This window comes from Phocoena phocoena, chromosome 12 (genome assembly GCF_963924675.1).
Source record: "Phocoena phocoena chromosome 12, mPhoPho1.1, whole genome shotgun sequence".
Lineage (NCBI taxonomy): Eukaryota > Metazoa > Chordata > Mammalia > Artiodactyla > Phocoenidae > Phocoena > Phocoena phocoena.
Window position 1 is genome coordinate 15,669,248 of NC_089230.1, and position 20,285 is coordinate 15,689,532.

Below are 20,285 nucleotides of genomic sequence, written 5' to 3' on the forward strand. Positions count from 1 at the left end.
GAGCCCCGCGCAGATGCGGAGGGCCCCAGGCGCAGAGCCCAGCTCAGGGGCCGCTACCCGCCTACCAGGCTACTTTCCGGGTCTGCAAAACAGGCGGGCGTGGGCGGGGTCCCTGCGAGCGAAGGGAGGGCCGGGCGGGGGGGCCTGGGCGGGGCTTGACGCGCCCCGCCCCCCCGCGGCCGCTTTTCATCACCGGCTGGTGATCCTTGTCGAGGCTGCTTCATCCTCGCGGAGCTCGCGACGGCTCGGGGCAGAGAGTCGCCGGGGCTCCCAGAAGCCCCGGGAAAGGACGAGGAGCGGGGCCGGGCCGGCAATGCCTCCAGCTGCTGCGGCGCCCGCCGGTGACCGAGCGCCCGCGGCCTCGGGGGCGCAGCTGGACCCCGGGGAGGCCAGGCTTTGAGGCGCTGGGGCCTAGCGCCCGCTGCGGCGGCTCAGGAGGGCCACAGGGCCCGCGCTCCCCCGCCTCCCTCGCTCTCTGCGGCCCCGCCTCGGCTCGCTTCCTCCGCCGCCGACCGCTATGGCCTCCGCCGCCCGGGAGAGCGCGGACTCCGGGCTCAGGCGGTCGCCACGGCTCCCGGCGCTGCGCGGGCTGCTGCTGCTGTGCTTGTGGCTGCCCAGCGGCCGCGCGGTGGGGTCTCCCTCCGCGCCGCTGTCCGAGCTGCACGCGCAGCTCTCGGGAGTGGAGCAGCTGCTGGAGGAGTTCCGCCGGCAGCTGCAGCAGGAACGGCCGCAGGAGGCGCTGGAGCTGGAGCTGCGCGCGGGCGGCGGCCCCCAGGAAGGCTGCCCAGGCGGCGGCGGCGGCTACAGTGCCATGCCGGACGCCATCATCCGCACCAAGGACTCCATCGCGGCCGGCGCCAGCTTCCTGAGCGCGCCGGCTGCCGTGCGGGACTGGCGGCAGTGCCTGGAGGCCTGCTGCCTCGAGCCGCGCTGCTCCGTGGCCGTGGTGGAGCTGCCCCGCCGGCCCGCGCTCCGGGCCGCCGCGCTCGGCTGCTACCTCTTCAACTGCACGGCGCGCGGCCGCAGCGTCTGCAAGTTCGCATTGCACCGCGGCTACAGCAGCTACAGCCTCAGCCGCGCCCCAGAGGGCGAGCAGGAAGGCCTGGAAGCTGGCGCCCCGGCCACCGCCCGGGCCTCGCCGCGGCCGGGTAAGCACGCCCCTGGAGGCCGGGGCCGGGCCGCTTGGGTCCTGCTGTCCCTGCCCTTGCACCTGTTGGTGACTGCATCTGGGAGACCCGCCTAGGCAGGGCCGCTGGACCCTTCTCAGTCAAGTCGGAAATGAAACACCCTAGATCCAAGTTAACGTAACTTAGTTGCGGGCGTCCAGAAGAGTGGCTTTGATTTCCCATCCTAGGGATGGTTTCTGAGAAAGCCCAGTAGATTGAGCAGAAGCGGGCACGATGGGCTGCTTGTGGAATTTTTCTAAGCTTAGGGAGGTATGCTTATCTGAAAGGATTCGCAGAAATTCGATTTAATGGAGGAGAAAAGTTCAGGGGGTAAAAAGTCTATTTGACTCTCAGAGGTTCTTATGAGGAAGGCATGGTTTGCGTCAGGTAATTACAAGAGCAAAATCTAATTAGCTGCCGGATTGCTCATAGCGCACCCTTATTTCCTGGCTTGGCTCTCAGGATTCATGATTCCAGCTAAAGTTGCTTTCATCGGATAAAAATAGGAAGAGAAATGTGTCAGGTTATTTTGAAGTGGGTCCAGCTGATTCCCATGAACTATCGTTCTCTTTTTTAAAGAGGTAAAAAAAGGGACTTGATTTGTTGAAAACAAAGTTTAAGGCACTTCTCTTTTGAAAAGGAGCTAAAAATTATGCTTTTCATTGGATGGTTTTACTTTCTGGGGATGCTCAGAATGAGAAGACCAAAACAGGGGGCAAAAAAAAAAAAAAAAAAAAAAAAATGTAGCAGTTGGAGATAAAGGTCCCTGAGGGAATAAAACCTTGATTGGGCCTACCTGTGGTTGGCTCTGAGTGTTTGATTGCACTCTGTTGCTGTTTGCTTTATGATAACACAAGACTGAAACCATAGCAAGATTAGCCTCTGGAGTCTTCATGACCTTCAGGTCCAAAGAGAAGGGTCTGGAAATCTGTGTCCACAGTGGCCCACCTCCCTTCCCACCTCCAGGGGAATAAACATCAAAGGTCACCCTGCAACTGCTCAGCCTTGAGGCAGACACTGGGAAGGACCCCAAAGTTTTCTCCCTGAAGTGGAGGCAGGAGGCACTTGCACCTGGACCCTCACCAGCATCTCAGCCCGCCCATGGGTGTTACACGCACATCCGTCCTCTGCCCAAGCAGGGACTCAAAGATCCCAGCACCAAAGAAACAAAATCCCTTTCCCTTTTTCTCACTGCACGTCTGGAAGAAACCAACATTGCCAAGGAGAGCTTTCTTATAAGCCAGGGGAAACCAAAAGGAAATTAAACAAGGAAAGAATATGCCCATGGGAGAAAGAAACTTTAGTTTACTGTAGAAGTTTCTGAATCATTTTTTCTTCTACTTTGTTTTTTTTGGCCTTCCCTTCCCTGGGGCAAGTTTGTCTAGGAATTCAGACTGATGAGGTGGCTGCAGGGGATGATGGAAGGATGTGCGAAGGAGTGGAGGATGCTTAGAGAGGTGTGTTGAAATGACAGAATCTGCCTGCGGTTGCATGCCAAAGTCAGGGCTGGGGACTTGAGGTCCTGAAACCTGGGTTTGAGAGGCAGCTTTTCTACATGAGGGTCCCTGTTCATCCTCTTAGGGCTTGAGCGCTTGCCTTGCCTTCCAGTCGGGCTGTCATGACGATCAAGGCTGGACATGCTTTGTGAATTACAAAGGTGGCATTTTTTTAGGAAAATGATCCATGCTAAAGAAAAAGTATGAGCAAAAAAGTTTATTATAGCATTATTTATGATGGTGAAAAAAATTGGTAACAAAATGTCCAGTAGTAGAGGTTAGGGAATCAAAATGACAACTGTGAAATTTACGTAGTGACACAGGCAATGGTAGGACATATGAATAAATAATCAAAAATAGAAAATAAATTAGTAGGTTAAATTCAGGATGTAACTTTATATTTACTGTAACCAGAATACACATACACATCCAGTGCCCCCAGAGTATAGTGGGAAGGACAGAGCCTTTCAGTTTGACAGATCTGGGCTGACATCTGAACTGACAGATTTATCACTTGTGTGGTCTTAGGCAACTAAGTTAGCCAATCTGACCCTAGTTTCCTCATGAGTGTGGTACAGATGACAACACTACCTCAGAGACTTGTGAAAGTTCCGTGACTTCACGGCTCAAAACACTAAGCATGGTGCCTGGTACAAAGAAATCACCCAACAAATGGTAACTATTAATTATTATTATCAGCAGCTCAGATGGAGAAAGACAAAGAGTACACACCAGAAATGATAATCATATCGGGGTTGTGAATCATTTTTTCCTAACGTGTTGCAATTAAGAAAAACACACAATGGAAGAAAAAAGACCACAAAAGCCAACAGAATACTCAAGATGGATTTTGACCTGTAGTATCTAAGCCGCTTCCCTTAGTCTGGTCCTACTTCCATATCCTCAGCCTCCCCTGTATCATTTGTACCCACGCAGCAAGACCCAGATGCCAGACCTCTTCCTTGCCGTTAAGGCGTTGGTCAGAGCAGCGTGTTGTAAATCAGCGTAGCTAACGGTATACTTCTCTGTATAAAATGCCGCCTTGATATGCTCCATCAAAATTGGTATGAGTTTTATTTCACCTCTGTGGATCTTACCAAGTGTGTTTTAGTCTTCAAAAGAAATCAGTGTTTCCATAGTACTTAACATCGGCTTGTTCCATTTTTCTAACAAAAATTCCGAGTTACATTTAATCTTGTTCATCGGCAAGTCAAGTTTTTTGAATGATAGCACACTCCTTTCCTCCTCTCGTCATTTGTTTATTTTTAAGACCTGTTTCTGGCTTAAGCCAGCTTTGCCTGGACTCGAACTGAGAAGGAAATATAGCTCTATTATTTCAAATACAATGACCAATTTAGAGGATATGAGGATTTCACTGTTTTCATAAATCATATCTTTAAGCTTACCTAAAGAAAAGTATCAATAAATGACTAACGCGATTATTTTTTCTTCCAGGAGGGCCAGGATTAATTAGTTTTATAATATGTGGGATATTTCAGAGCTTACCTGATTTTTCCATCTTAAATCTTTCTTGGTTAAATCTTTAAGGGCCTAGGACTTCACTGGCCGTCCAGTGGTCAGGATTCCGCGCTCCCACTGCAGGGGCGTAGGTTCAATCCCTGGTCAGGGAACTAAGATCCTGCATGCTGCGTGGCGCAGCCAAAAAAATTTTTTTTAATTACAAAATTAAGAAAAGAGAAGAGAGGGTGAAACCTTAGTGGAAGGTCAAAAAAAAAAAAAAGAAAAATTAAAAGCAACATTAAAAAAAAATCTTTGAGGGCCTAAAAATATATTATTAGTATCACTGCTGTTTATATCATATAGGTGTATTTTTGTTTACTTAAAATGGTATTTTAACATAAATTTTAAAGCAAATAGCTGCTAATTATAATGTATTACTGCTGAATTATAGGATTCAAGAATTATGGGACTCCTCTGGCTCTCCAGTGGTTAAGACTCTGTGCTTTTGCCGCAGAGGCCATGGGTTCAATCCCTGGTCAGGGAACTAAGATCTACAAGCCGCACAGCGCAGCCAAAAAAAAAAAGGTTCCAGAATTATAAAGTGGTAAAACATTGTGTGGAAAGTGATGAACCTTCCAGAAGCAAAGGAAATTCTCTATAAAACTATAAAAGGGCCTATTAGTAATGCAGTTGTCATCTCTCTCCTTACCTGGGAGGAGCAGAATAAAGTCAACAGGCACTGGATCTTTGCTCAGGTGGAAAAAAGCAGATCAAATGTCTTCTAAGGCAGGGGTCGCTTATGTGGCTGATTTAATTCAGTTACTAGTCCTCATTCTTTTAAATGACTGTAAAAATGGGACTCACCTTCTCAGTGGACACATGTACCCTTTGGCAATAGCAAGTGTGCTTATTCCTTGTGAACTAGCTCATGAAAAAAAGAAAGTCATCTCTCTTGGAGGCTCACAGCAGCATTCTCATTCAGAAGAGCCACAGCTCTAAGACCTGCAAGCCCCTCATGTCCTCTGTTGCTGGGCGTTGAGAGGAGCGATAGATGAGAAGATAGAGCTGCACAGGTAGGTCAGGTAGGTCTCTGAACATCCCCTGAAGCAAGGAAATGACCCAATCAGGTTAGCATTCCGGAAGAGTCCTTCCAGCTGCAGTAACCACCCTTTGTTGCCTAATAAGAAGCTAATAGGATTGCTGCTAGCCCCAAACCTCAGGCACTGGACGTCTGGATTGGCCCTTGGAAGTTTACTTGGGAGGCAACTTCGGCTGCGCAGAAAGAGAACAATGTCGTAGCAGCATCATTCAGAATAAGCTAAGGAAGTCCAGGCCAGAATTCCGACCAAGTTTTGGAGCTGGAGGAGGGAGGAAATAGTGGATGCCAAAAAAGATGTATTACAAAAACCTGTAGGGTTTTTTTTCCAGCTAAATTACTAAGTTTCTTTAAAATATATGTGCATTTGCGTAAGCTTACTAATAAGATGCTTAAATCCGTTAAAATATTCACAGTTCTGCTCTTAGAAATATTTTCTGTATCTAATGGCTTCTATCAGTCCCCACTGGAGCAGCTGTCAGTCACGTATTAATATTTAGTGAACACCGTGAGCCTTAAATTCAGTACCATGAAGCACAAAAGGTAAATACATACTCGTTCGCTATTTTAGGATATCTCAAACTCTGTGCCGGCTTCTCTTATAAAAACTAGTTAGAAACTGTGAACCTCTTGTGTTTTCCTAGATGAAAAATTGGATTCCAGAAAATTTCTATGTGAGTTTTATGTGAATCCAAGAACTTGCCTTAACTTTCCAAATTTAATTTATTACATTACAATGAAAATAAGAAAATAACTTCCAGTTACTATACATCCTCTTGGCAGTTCTTTGCTGGACTACATCTATTCTAGCAAACAAGTTACCTCTCAATAAATTAGAAAAAAAATAGGGAACATATGTCTTGTGAATTATTTATTTTCTTTCACAGAAAAGGACGAGCCTCCACTTAGTAAGGCCGGGCAAGATGTTGTTTTGCATCTGCCCACAGACGGAGTGATTCTGGATGGCCGTGAGAGCACAGACGACCACGCCATCGTCCAGTATGAGTGGACACTGCTGCAGGGTGACCCATCAGTGGACATGAAGGTAATTCATGTCGTAATTGTAATGAAAGCTAATGTTTCAGTGCAGTGGTCTTTCTACTTAGGTTCCCCAAATGTCTGTAAGTTGGCAGAAGTGCAAAATGGAGAAAGCATAAAAATGATTGTTGAAAAAATGTTATATGAATTTACTTTTCTACTGAGTTAACAGTGATCCTGACCATGTGTTTTTATTTATTTATTTATTTATTTTTTTGGCTGAGCCTCGTGGCTTGTGGGGTCTTAGTTCCCCAACCAGGGATCGAGCCTGGGCCCTCTGCAGTGAGTGCATGGAGTCCTAACCACTGGACCACCAGGGAATTCCCTGACCATGTGGTTTGAAGCTTACCCTCGTTCTTGCTGCTTTTTTTTTTTTTTTTCCGGTACCAATAAGTCTTTATTCATTGTATTTTCCCAAGGAAAAGAAGGGGAAGGGAAAAGGGTCAGCATGTGTGTTACAAAATGATAGCAAATGGGAAAGGAAGTACCTGGCACAGCAAAATCAACCAACAAATAAACACTGCCCAGATGGGGTCGCCAAAGCCCAAGGGGGCTCAGTCTCCTGCAGTTCAGTGATGAGGGGAAGGGATGAAGAACAGGTACATGCTTTTCTACCCTCCCTCCCTCCCCATAAATTCAAGATTTCACACAAAGCTTTGGTTTCTAGCAGTAAGCATGGAGTTACATTCGTCCGTCTCCTATTAAACAATTTTGTGGCCACTTTGACATAAGTTTCTTGCACCTGCATAAAAGTTCCTGAGTGACTTGGCTATACATTCATCTTTCCTTTTGTGGTCTCCCAACCCCACTTTCTACATGGAAGCCCCCCTTGTTGCTCCTCTCTACCCTAGGATTAGAGATTAAAGTAGGTTTTAATCCATCCAAAGACAGCAGTTTGTTTGGCATGAATCAAATCAAGGAATGGTCATGACTCAGGAGATTGAGAACAAGGGATGGTGAGCTCTTAGCTTCTTCAGGATTTTTGCACAAATCATTTAATCACAGACACCCCACAAATTAAACGTATAGGTGTATGGACTATTTTTGGGGAGGGCACTAAGGAGGAAAGAAGAGGGGGTAGGAATACAGTTCTTGCTGCTTTTTTGTTGACTTCTCCAGAACACAAAAATGCTTCAAGGAAAAAGACTCATGCTTTGTTTTGTTGACTCAGATTACTTTAAAAAAAATTTTTTATGTCTTTTTTCAGTTCAAATCCAAGTAGAAAATTTGAAAAATACAAAGGAGCATAAAGAGGAAAATAACAGTAGAATGAACTTATTCTTCACATGATCCAGAAAACAACCATCTTACCTCACGTTAGGGCTGCCTGAGATAGTTGAGTTAATTAAGTGAGGTGGGGTTTGGAGTCAAGGGCTCCTATTCAAGTGCTCCTCACTGATTTTCATCAGGCTTATCTGGGCTGGAATTGCTGCCGATGGGAATGTGCCACTTACCCAGTGGCTGCCTGTACACAATTAAGATACAATTGACATGTAACATTATATGAGTTTCAGGTGTATAGCACAGTGACTTGATATATGTATATCTGGTGAAATGATCACCACAGTAAGTCTAGTCAACACCTGTCACCACACATAGTTACAGTTTTTTTCTTGTGATGAGAACTGTTAATATCTACTCTCTTAGCAACTTTCAGATATACAAAAGTGTTATTAACTGCAGTCACCATGCTGTACATCATATCCCATGACTTATTTATTTTATAACTGGAAATTTGTAACTTCTGACCTCTTTCACCTGTCCCTTACCCCATGCCTCTGACAACCACCAATCTGTTCTCTGTACCTGTGAGCTTGGTTTTTTGGGTATTTTTGTTTTCTTAGATTCCATAATAAGCATAAGGTCATACAGTATTTGTCTTTCTCCGTCTGGCTTATCTCACTTAGCCTGATGCCGTCATGGTCCATCCATGCTGTTGCAAATGGCAAGATTTCCTTCTCTTTCTTTATACACCATATCTTCTTTATCCATTTATCCGTTGATAGACATTTAGGTTGTTGCCATATCTTGGCTATTGTAAATAAGGCTGCACTGAACATGGGAGTGCATATATCTTTTCGAATTAGTGTTTTTGTTTCCTTTGGATAAATACCCGGAAGTGGAATTGCTGTATCAACACAGGGAGTCTTGAGTCGTGAGGACAATGGCTTTTTATTAACCCTGCCAGGACCCTTTGTAGTATTTCCTGGCTTAGGCAGATAAACTTCATCCAAATCACTTCAGTCAGAGGAGGTGGGGAAAGTCTGTGTTGGTTTGCCAGGGCTGCCATAACAAAGCACCACAGACTGGGTGGCTTAAACAACAGAAATTTCTCACAGTTCAGGAGGCTAGAAGTCCAAGATCAAGGTGGCTGCAGGGTTGGTTTCTTCTAAGGCCTCCCTCCTTGGCTTGTAGTTGTCTGTCTTCTCCTGCCTGTGTCTTCACAGGCTCTTCCCTCTGTGCGGAAGCACTGACTTCTGTTTTCTTGGGACAAAGACAAGAACAATAATCAGCTAGTCCCTCAAGACTAATTTAAACACACTGCCTTACCCAATGATTAGGCAGTCTTAGAACTGGACCAGACCCTCGACCAGCATCTTACCCAGCCTCCTATCCATACAAGAGCGCCTGCCTTCACATCCCTTCCAGTGGTCATCCAGCCTCTGCCTGGTATTTCCAGAGATGAAAGCTCATTGTTTCACATCACGTCGCATGACATCTTCAATCAGCTCTAATTGTTGTGCCAGTGGGGTGTTACGTCTGTGCACTGGTGTTGAATCTTCTTTTTGGAAAAGCGCTGAACACATCTTTTTTTCTGTGTATCAGCCGTTAAAGTTTTTTGTTTTTTTTTTTTAAATGAGTGTTACCACTTGGGATGGTCTTCTCAGAACTAAACACTCTCAATTCTTTCAGATGTTCCTCATATGAATTGAGTTTTAGACTGTCCACCATCCAGCCTTTTTTGGATTATCTCAGATTCATCCGTGCCCTTCTTAAAATCGGACACCCCTAATTGAAACCCATACATAAACCGTGGTTCTTCCTGACACAGACTATTACATCCTGTGATCCAGACATTGTCTCACTTCTATTAATGAAGATTCATTTACATAAACTACCTTAGTAGCTGCTTCACGCCATAGGTTCATGTTGAGTTTTCCATTAGCAGGATCACCTAAAACCTGCTTCATCTTTCTACATGAACTGCTGTGCTGATGGCCTCCCCCATCCTGTGTTTGTATAATTGATTTACTGAACCTGAGTGCAAGACTTTATGTTTACCCTTTTTATATCTCAGTGTTTGGGTTTTCAGCTACAACAGAAATAATTTTGAACTTTGAGTGTCATCCATCATATTTATTATTCTTCTGTGCATTGTGTCAGCTGCAAAATCAATGTATCTTTACTGAAATCTCTGAGAACTAAGATTGATCAGGAAAGGTGCCCGGGCAAGCCATGGATCAGCCTGCTATGAGAGTTCCCTTGAGATGGACGCCGACAGTTAATTAATTGGCACTCGTGGGATATATGTGTTCAAGCAGCTGCAAATCTGTCTCTATCATCATCTAGCTTTTCATAGTTGCTACTAAAGGCTCTACTCTGTAAACAATGAATTATATATATAAATGCTGAATAAAAATAATGCTGATGATTCAGTATTTAATTTATTGAAGATATTTATAAAGAAGTAACAAGATTAGGCATTTCTTATAGACTTTTAGGGCTGACTGTGATGCCATCAAGAGGAAAATGTGTGGGACTTCCCTGGTGGTCCAGTGGTTAAGACTCCGCACTTCCACATCAGGGGACACGAGTTCGATCCTTGGTCGGAGGAACTAAGATCCTGCATGCCGACCGGCAGGGCCGAGGGGAAAAAAAAAAATAGAGCAAAGTGTAGACTAATTGCCCAGCCAAGTGTATAACGGCGATGGCAGATAGACCTAAAGCTATAAAGCCAACATCTAAGTGACAAAGTCTGCAATAGAGGAGTCATTTGCTATCAAACTGCAACTGTCTTATAATGGTGTACATTCGTGAATGCCCCCAAAGTTAACTCAACTCTCATTGGTCAGGCTTTCCGCTGAGTGCCTATCCCAACCCCTTCTTGAGCCCTCCCCTCTCCTCTCCCCTTTTCTCCACTGTCTGCAGGGTCCTCACCCCCTTCTCTCATCTTTGGTGGTAGAATAGTCAGCCCTCCCTTTGTTTTGGGATACTTTAAGACCAGGTTGTAGGACTATCCTTTCACATCCAAATGACCCATTCAGGTATTCAAAAAACAAAAATCAATGAGGTTCTCACCCTAAGAGGAATTATGCTGCCAGCTTAACTATGATAAAGTTAATTGCTGACCTTTTTTAGCATCCAGTGTGTGTCCAGTACTGTACTAAGCACTTCTTTAAAAAAATTTTTTTGGCCACGTGGCATGTGGGGTCTTAGTCCCCAGAGCAGGGATCTAACCTGCACCCCCTGCATTGGCAGCGCAGAGCCTTAACCACTGGACCGCCAGGGAAGTCCCAGTACCAAGCACTTTAAATCGACTAAACATATGGGAAAGCTCATGTTCTGACTTGGTTTCCTCATTTATGAAGAAAATGAATAAGAGAGATGATTGGTCAGAACCAAGAGGTTCTGATTTTTTTTCTTTTTGGCCACACCCAGCAGCTTGCTCTATCTTAGCTCCCCAACCAGAGATTGAACCCGGGCCTCCGCAGTGAAAGCGTCGAGTCCTAACTACTGGACCACCAGGGAATTCCCAAGAGGTTCTGATTTTAAAGTCATGTATTTTCTGCCCTCTAACAGGATATTCTACATCTATTTATCTGGGTATTATTAATCTATAATACATTCTTAAATGTAAGAAGACACATTTTTCAGGTAGTCCATTAGATGTCACTGAGTTTCATAACATAATACATTTAAATCTGAAGTCAGAATGTAAAATATGACATTTAGGAACATGATAACAGAGTATGAGGACGTTCAGGGAGATTTGAAATTCATAAATCTGTAGATTGATTTCCATTCACCAGATGTGGAAAATTAAACTGTTTTAGAATACCATGTGTAATGGAAGCTTACTAAAGGATGGGTATTGTTTACACCAATAACTTCATTATTAACTTAAAACCAGTTGCACATCGGTGTGCCTGCTGTACACACTTAATTTTTAAAAACAGATAGGTGTATTATCATCCACACTGAAACATGTTTGGGAGTGAAAGGAGGTGGTATTAATAATTACACCAGGACCACAGAGATAAACTGAGGCTGTCTTGAGCAAACAGAAACATGGGTCCTTCTTGATAAAACCCAAGTTCCATGAGACTGGATGCTCTATATTTCATCTTCCAATTAGTCCCCTTTTTAGACCACCCTCAACGCATTAACATAGTATTTTAAAACTGAGCCTTAGAGAAAAGGTTTTCTGGCACGGAACGTAAATAGAAAGAAGAATACTGGCTTTTCGTCATAGGGAAAGAGAACGCAAAATAAATGTTGAATTTCAAACTGCCTTCTGTCTCACGTAGGAGATGTTTTGTCATTTACTCCTCCTCAGTCAGTTTCCCTAGATATAATTTGGGTCAATACTGAAAATGCTCACAAAATGAAAGAATCATATACGTTAAGGAGATGATTTAAAAACGTATTGAAAGACTTTATAAAAATTTAGTAAGCATGGGCTTCCCTGGTGGCGCAGTGGTTGGGAGTCCGCCTGCCGATGCAGGGGACACGGGTTCGTGCCCCGGTCCGGGAGGATCCCACATGCCGCGGAGCGGCTGGGCCGGTGAGCCATGGCCGCTGAGCTTGTGCGTCCGGAAAGAGTGCTAGGCTTAGACAGTTTAATGTGTGAGTTAGTAAAACCATTCTTAACACAAATAAATCTTAAAAAAAAAAATTTAGTAAGCAGGATTTTCAAGGCAGCCTGGTTGTTTAACCAATACACAAAGTACCAGAGAACCTACGGTGATCTTTGAAGATTAAAGGCTAACTGCATCTGTCTCCTGTTTTTCACCCCACAGGTCAAAGATATATGTAAAATCTATAATATCACAGCAGAATTTATAAGGATTATGAAGGATTGCTTTAGAATTATTTTCAGTGGGGGACTGAGTGATGGGTGGAAAAGGGATTTCAGTTGTCTGGGATGCTGTCAGGATTTCTCCCCCCACCTCTGTCTCTCCTCTCGTTCCTCTCTTCCTTCTTTCCTTCCTCCTCCCTCTCTTCTTTCTTTCTTCCTTTCTTGATATTTTTTCCCTTTCTCTCCTAAAGCCTAGAACTACACTTTGTACTCACTGGGTTTCTAATAATACTTGCTAAGTTGATTGGTTCCTTTTTTAAAAGTGATTGACTATTTTGCTAACCTTTCAAAAAATGCCCTTTTTAAAAGCCTCAAATTTTTATCATCCTTCCTAGCAAGGTGGGCAGGACAACATCTTTCCGCACTCTGGCCTCATACTGATGTCGGGAAGAGCTGCTAAGTGTTGTCTAACAATTACTTTGCATCTCATCAAGGGAGATCCTAGACACATATCACCTATTATTTTTTCTTGGCTATTGGACAATATCTAGTCTTCATGAAAACAAAATGTAAATCCCTTCAATAAAATTTATCCTAGATATTCGAGGCCATGGGGTGGGGTGGAGGAGAGAGGGCGTAGACTGTTTGTAAATTTTAAAAAGAAAGAAAAATGATAAGTAAGTAACTGAGAAAGCTTCGTATCACATTTCAACTATTTCCTTCCTCCCTCAGTGAGTCAGTAACAGTGAATGAAAGAGATCAAATAGGTAATACTTCTAGCACAGCTTCTACTTTTTTTTTTTAATTTATTTATTTTATTTTATTTAATTTAGTTATTGTTTCTGGCTGCATTGGGTCTTCGTTGCTGCGCACAGACTTTTCCCTGGTTGTGGCTAGTGGAAGCTACTCTTCATTGCGGTGCATGGGCTTCTCATTGTGCTGGCTTCTCTTGTTGTGGACTACAGGCTCTAGGCGCACGGGCTTCAGTAGTTGTGGCTCGCGGGCTCTAGAGCGCAGGCTCAGTAGTTGTGGCGCATGGGCTTAGTTGCTCCGCGGCATGTGGGATCTTCCCGGACCAGGGATTGAACCCGTGTCCCCTGCATTGGCAGGCAGATTCTGAACCACTGCACCACCAGGGAAGCCCTGCTTTGGTTTTTGAATCCTCGCTTCACCGCTTCCTCTGTGCAAGATGGGAATAACCAAAGCCCTCCTCTCAAGGTGTTATTACTGGGATAAAAGGAGGTAATGCAAATAAGACCCCTGGAACAGTGAGCAGCACATAGTAAACAGTTAAAAAAGTACGTTATCATTCAATGTATTCTGAGATCATCTTTCCTTTGATGGTGTCCATGACGTCCCTGGTAGCCTTGTCTTGCACCCGGGCGGGCTATGTTGGTGCCTGGGTAATGTTCTCTTAAAGATTCTCCCAAGGAACCCCAAACTCCAAATACTTCCATGTGCTCACCAGTGCCCAGAAGACCCTTAATAGGGAACAAAACCTCACTCCTCCAGTGTCTACAGAGGAAACCCTTCAGAGTCTGGTCTGAGTCAAAAAAGGACTTTTTAAAAAAATGTATTTTTTTGACACTGAAAAACCAGAGGGTCTAGTTGTTTGCTGGAGGTGAGAGCAGAAGGAGAGAGGGAGAAGCAAAACAGCACCACACCCCAGGGCACCAAAACGGATCGGAACCTCTGCAAACTTTCACCTACGTCACTGTCCGTCAGTTATTTTATTCACCTGAAGCTTTGAATAAAGGACAAAAAGTTATGGCAGCCCACAGAACATTTTTGAGACACAGAAGATTATCAAGGCTGCAAATTTCCTGAATAATATCTGGGGATAAGTTGGTGCATATGGGGCTTCCTTGGTGGCGCAGTGGTTAAGAATCTGCCTGCCAATGCAGGGGATGTGAGTTTGAGCCCTGGTCCGGGAAGATACCACATGCCACGGAGCAACTAAGCCCGTGTGCCACAACTACTGAGCCTGCGCTCTAGAGCCCGCGAGCCACAACTACTGAGCCCACGTGCCAAAACTACTGAAGCCCGCGCGCCTAGAGTACGTGCTCCTCAACAAGACAAGCCACCACAATGAGAAGCCTGCGCACCACAACGAAGACCCAACGCAGCCAAATAAATAAATAAAAATAATTTTTTTAAAAAAGCGTAAAGAAAAAAGAATGAAGGGTGTTATTCGTCAGGAAAAAAAAAAAACCCAGCAAATCCTAGAACTTACTGCTCCAATTAAGCAGGAAGACACATGAGAGCATAATAGATGAATAATTCATACCAGTTGTGTTTCAGAATTAACCGTGAGCCTTGATATAGACTGCCCTTTAAGCATGAATTCCTTTCACACAATAGCTCAGGGCCTTGAATGTTTAACTGCATTTTTTTCTTTAAGAAAACTACTTATAAGGAAATGATGAAAAATAATCTCCCTGGGAAAAAAAGTACGTACCTCATGAAAAATAAATCTGGGTAAATTGAGAATTTGTGAAAGCTCTATTCCAATAGCAACAGAAGCTTTGAAGTCTTTTTCCTGTTCAGAAACACTCAGCTTCCCAGACAATAAATTTATAGCGCAGTAGGCTTCCAGCATCACAGGAGTCTGCAGTCAGTCTGGGCTTTCAGGTCCCCTTGGGTTTAAACCTGACTTCCTGTCACTGTCCCTTCAAAGGTCCTGGCACTTCTATTTGGCGGTGGGTAGGTAGGGTGGGGATGTGGGCGGGAGAAGCACTTTTAGAGGTTTTAAAGGACTTGGCGTGTATGAGGAAGTATCTTGCTTTTTCAGACCACAACAGCTAGCTGGTTTGTGTACAAGCTGTGACTCAGTGCTTTCTAGGAAATGATTCTTGGAATAAGGACCTGAAAGGCCTAGAGCTCTGCTAACTCGGAGGTAGAATTCTACAGTGGCTACGAGCGTGGAATTTGCAATCATATGGCCTGGGTTCAAACCCAGTTTTGCCAATTCCCTCGTGGGGTGAACTTGGGAAAATTACTTCGTTCTTTAAGCCTCAGCTTCCTCAATTGTGAAGAAAATAATACTACCTGAGAGTGTTCCACTGGGGGTTAAAATGGGAAAATGCAAATAAAGTGCTCAGCACGTCGCACAGCACAGAATGAGCACTCGTGGAGAGGTTAACTATTCTAGCTAATTCTAAACATCTTGGGGTGTAAACTGTTTGTGGGGTCTCTTTGACCAGTAGTTTAACTGAACTACAGTAAGAATAAATTTACTCACTTGTATATAAACAAACAAACAAAAATTATGAGAGCCTTCTACTGGCAAGGAGCAAGGGAGTAAGGCCCTATGAAGAATTTGTAGGGTATTTTGCCCTCAGGGAGCTGCCTCCCATTGAGGAGATTAGATGTGCCCCTAAATAACGATAATACCAAATAGAAGGTGGCAAGGCCAGAAGAGAATGTGGATAAAGTGCCCCTGGAATTCAGGGGGAGAGAGAGATTATAATCTAGCTGAGGGACATCAGAGAAGACTTTGCAGGTGTGAGCCCTGTGGTACATGTCTCTGTACTCTTAATATTTTGACAGTAGGACTCATGGACGTGAAAATTTCGGATTGAAAAGATCCACATTCTGTAGTGCAAAAATTTTGAACATGTGTGAGGGCTTTCAAGTTCAATGTATATCCTCTGATTACAGTAACCTAGGACCATGAAAGTCAGTATCCTTTTAAAATGAGAATCAGGTTTGGCTTTCCCTGGAGGACAGTTGCCCATTTGCCCGGTGATCTGTGCAATAACATACTTCCACAAACTTCCTTGGTTTGGAAAGAAGGGAAGGGCAGTAGGAGAAGCAAGAGGGCAGCAGTGCTGATCTTCTGTCTGTAGAAGCTGCATATGGCCACAGGTGCAAGAAAATTGGCTCACGCCCTCAGGGAATGTCCTGCTCTTGGTGGGAAGGATGGGAGCTTTAGCGTTACTCTCTTTCTCTGCTCTTGTTCTAGCTCTCTCTCATCTTCTATGTCTTTTGCCATTCTGTTCACTCTTTTGTTCATTCATTCATCAAATATTCACTAAGTTTCTAGTCTTAGAACTTAGGTTCTAAGACTGCTGGAGGTAAGAAGAGCAATAGGACTTCCCTGGTGGCGCAGTGGTTAAGAATCCACCTGTCAGTGCAGGGGACATGGGTTCAAGCCCTGGTCCGGGAAGATCCCACATGCCGCGGAGCAACGAAGCCCGTGCGCCACAACTACTGAAGACCGTGAGCCACAACTACTGAAGCCTGCGTGCCTAGAGCCTGTGCTCCGCAACAAGAGAAGCCACCACAGTGAGAAGCCCATGCACCGCAACAAAGGATAGCCCCCGCTCGCTGCAACTAGAGAAAGCCCGTACGCAGCAATGAAGACTCAACTCAGCCAAAAATAATTAAAAAAATAAATAAATTTATTTTAAAAAGATGCATAATAAGAAAAAAGAGAATAACACAGAAGTAAAACATGGTTGGGTTGTAACAGGAAGAATAGGTTCCTTTTTCCTCACTGTACTTCTAGAGGCTTCTAATCATGGCTAGTTTTATAAGTGGAGCACTACTTACATAACACATTTTGAGAGAATTTGAAAAGTAGGAGAAAAGCCCCAGTCCAAAAATATTTCTCCCTTTGATTCCTGAAGCCTCAAGATAAGCAATGTAATTCTGTCTTAGTTACTGCCTCTTTGGTTCTGTTCTTTTGAGAATGAGCCTCCTCTGGTGAGGATAAGAGAAATCCCCAACTCCTGAGGAAACGCTCTTAAAATCACCTTCCTGCACAACTGGGAAAGATGGGCACGTGAGAGTTTTTTGTGACTATGATCTAGCTCCATTCATTTGAGTATATATAACTAGGAAAGTACAGACAGTTGAATTCATTTTGCTTCTATTTTACGGAACTTTGGGTCATATTCATGATGAAAAGTAAATAGAAAAAGGACCATGTAACTGAAGAACAGAACCTAAGCATGTTCACCTGAAGTATCTCGACAGCTGTGGTGCCAGTTTATGTTCTGGCCTCTCCTGATCAGGACAGCTGCCCTGTGTGTCTCCTTCACTCTCTGTATGTGTGCAGGGAAATGGTGTTGGTTTATAACAAGGATCGTAAAGGCCTTCAAACCGCTATAGAGCTCTCATCCGGTTTTGCAAGTTGGATTAGTCGACGCGAGGCAGAAGGCTAGAATGCGTTTGGGTTCATTGGTTCAATGGAGTTTCTTACTGAAATATTTTGTACCACGTTATCTTGTCACTACTTTGTAACTGACATATGCCCAATGCCTTATATACTTTAGAAGCAATTATGGGGGTAGGGGAATAGACAGGTAGTACTCATTTTGTAACTCAGTATATATAATAATCATGTATGTATGTGTGTGTGTGGTATATAAATAAACCCAAACGTGTATTCCTCGCCACTAAATTACTATTTTAGGGAGGTGCGGTTGAGCCGGAATAGCAGAGTGAGTTATACATTGATTTAGCCAGAGGCCAGCCATCAAAGGCTCCGTTACTGCTGAACAGGAGATCTTGGGCAGAGATTAGAAGCTCTTTGTTTTATTAAAGGTAATATCTCTCTCCAAGTTACAAATTGGATATGTTGCATATACATTTATGTGTGTGTGTATTTTTTATCCTGACACTTGGGAAATGTTTGTAAAATACTTTAAATCCTTTCCAGTGCCATATAAATGTGAGGAGATGTCCAAAAAGATGACCTGGGTGCTTGAAGGGAAAATGTCCGTCTTACAGTTCTATATATTCTAAAATCTGATTTTGAGGAAAGATAGCATTTGTTAGCCAAATAACTAAACTGAAAAGGGCCAGGGAATTAAAAGTACAAATTAGTATGTTTGAAATAAATAAGCTACAAGGATATATGGTACAGCACAGGAATATACCCAACATTTTATAATAACTATAAATGGAGTATAACCTTTAAAAATTGTTTGAGTCACTGTGTTGTACACCTGAAACTTAACCTGAAATTGTAAATCAACTATACTTCAATTAAAAAAAAAAAGACATGCCAAGCTGTGTTATGAAAGGGATTAAAAAAATCAAATCAGATTAATGTCTTATCTCTTATGGCTTCAAAACCTGAAAGTTTTCTGCATCCAGGAAGTAAAAACACAGAGGGAAAAAAATCTTGAAATGGTGAAATCCAAAAATCAAAGTGTTTACTTCCGTTTCTCACTGGCTCTGGGAGACTTAAGGTGAAACAGCAAAAGCTTTAAACAAATTACTGCAGAAGAAGGGGAGGGGAGCCTTTTGTAGAAGAAATTTCACAGGAGATTAATAGGACCTTATTGACTTTCTCAGTTATCAAAATAAGCCTCAAACAAAGACCTTGGTATTAAGTTACTGTACTTAGTTTCTGCTCATAGAGGCAAGGCCTGCAGATGTGGACTGGTGCCGAATGCAAAGCCCTCTTCGGAGGCCCTTCGGGCAAGATCCATTCTCTGTCAGCAGTTGTCAGCATCTCCCTTTTCTTTTGGTGTCCAAATCCAGCAGCTCTCAGAGCTTTCCCATTGAGACAGTTGATCGTCATTACACCCATGGATAGCCGAGCCGCAAAATCTGACAGAGCTATCCTTCCCCTATAAGCAGATTTTTCAAAAAAAAAAGGTGCCAGGGAGGGGATATTTAATTTGAAAAGACCTAAATTTGAGTGCACCCAAGATGTTGAAGGTGATTACCATGGTCTGGATCTGGATACGGTGTTTCCTGCATCAGAGAAGAGGTACCTAGGAAGGCTAGAGGGAGGCATCCACAGCCCAGATGAAGGGACTGGCCCCTTAGACGAGGGATGCTCTGTCCTTCCAGCCCCAGCGTTGGAAAGAGGCTTCCCAGGGAAGGCACGGCCCGCAGAGGTTTAGTTTGACACGGGCATGCTGAGTGTTGACACCCAGGAGCCCGGTACCTCACTCGCCTTCCCAGAGATATGACCGGGGCCTGGGTGAGGATGTCTTGTGTGGATGGCCCCCACAGCCTCCAGCCTCAAGGCTTCCCTGGTCTCTTAAAATCTCCATTAACTTCATCTCAGCCTCACTCCTATGGCCACACTCAGCATCCCCCTGTCGCACCCACCTTAAATCCCTACTCTGACTCAGTCCTACTATCTACCCTCTCCTCTCATACACCCAGGTCAGCACACCCCAAGGCTGCTGGCCTTCGGCAGTCTTAGGTCTATGTTCTGGCAGACCAGCTGGGACAGAAGACAGAGCTTCTCTCTCACACCACCCTGCTCAAGGCTGCAGGGCTTCACGTCTGCATGCTCCAGTGTGGTCATCATCTGCTCCCATGTTTCCAGGCATTCCTGTCTAAGTCCCAAGAAACGATGAACAGTGGTGTCACCTGTCACATAGCTGCCACCTCGCACAGCCTGCCTGACTCTGAGCCAGAGGCTCCCCTCAGCCTGGCACCCCTGTGGCCACAGGAGAGGTCCTAACTGACCCTTCCAATGCAGCCATGTGGATGGGCGTGGGAGGGGAAGTTCCCAGGAGAAGGGGGTGTCGGCCATCCCACCGGAGCTCAGGTCTTCTGATCAATCTGCCAGAACTGTGCGTGATTAGTATTCTGCAGCCTTGGACCAGCAGTGGGGAAGTGGGCCGTGGGACTCCTTCAGGGATGACATTGATTTCCAGTTCAGGATGATGCTGGACTCTGTGCCTCAGGTTCTTAACTAAATACCATGTTCCCTGTTTGGGTGTCAGGTGCCTCAGTCCGGAACCCTGAAGCTGTCCCACCTACAGGAAGGGACATACACCTTTCAGCTGACGGTGACGGACACTGCTGGGCAGAGGAGCTCTGACAGCGTCTCGGTGACCGTGCTTCCCGTGGCCTTCTCCACAGGAGGTGAGAAGAAAGCCCTTCCCTCACATTCACAGTGGCCAACAGAAACCAGGTTATCAATGGAAGGATGGTATTAAATTGGCATTTTATATTCTGACTGTGCATTACAGGGGCCCTTTCATTTCATTTTTGCTGTTGTGGAATGGGAAAATCTTTACTAAAAATATTGC

The 20,285-nt window shown here is 44.5% G+C and overlaps 1 protein-coding gene across 2 annotated transcripts in view; it reads left to right on the forward strand.

The window, feature by feature from the left end:
* The first annotated feature begins 517 nt into the window (after positions 1 to 517).
* Positions 518 to 20,285, forward strand: part of LRP11 (LDL receptor related protein 11) — a 45,175-nt gene continuing 25,407 nt past the window's right edge. For both annotated transcript variants that reach the window (XM_065889062.1, XM_065889063.1), the window contains exons 1-3: positions 518 to 1,148; positions 6,107 to 6,264; positions 19,977 to 20,118. In XM_065889062.1, coding sequence (XP_065745134.1) covers positions 518 to 1,148; positions 6,107 to 6,264; positions 19,977 to 20,118 — 931 coding nt within the window. The remainder of the gene's footprint in view (positions 1,149 to 6,106; positions 6,265 to 19,976; positions 20,119 to 20,285) is intronic.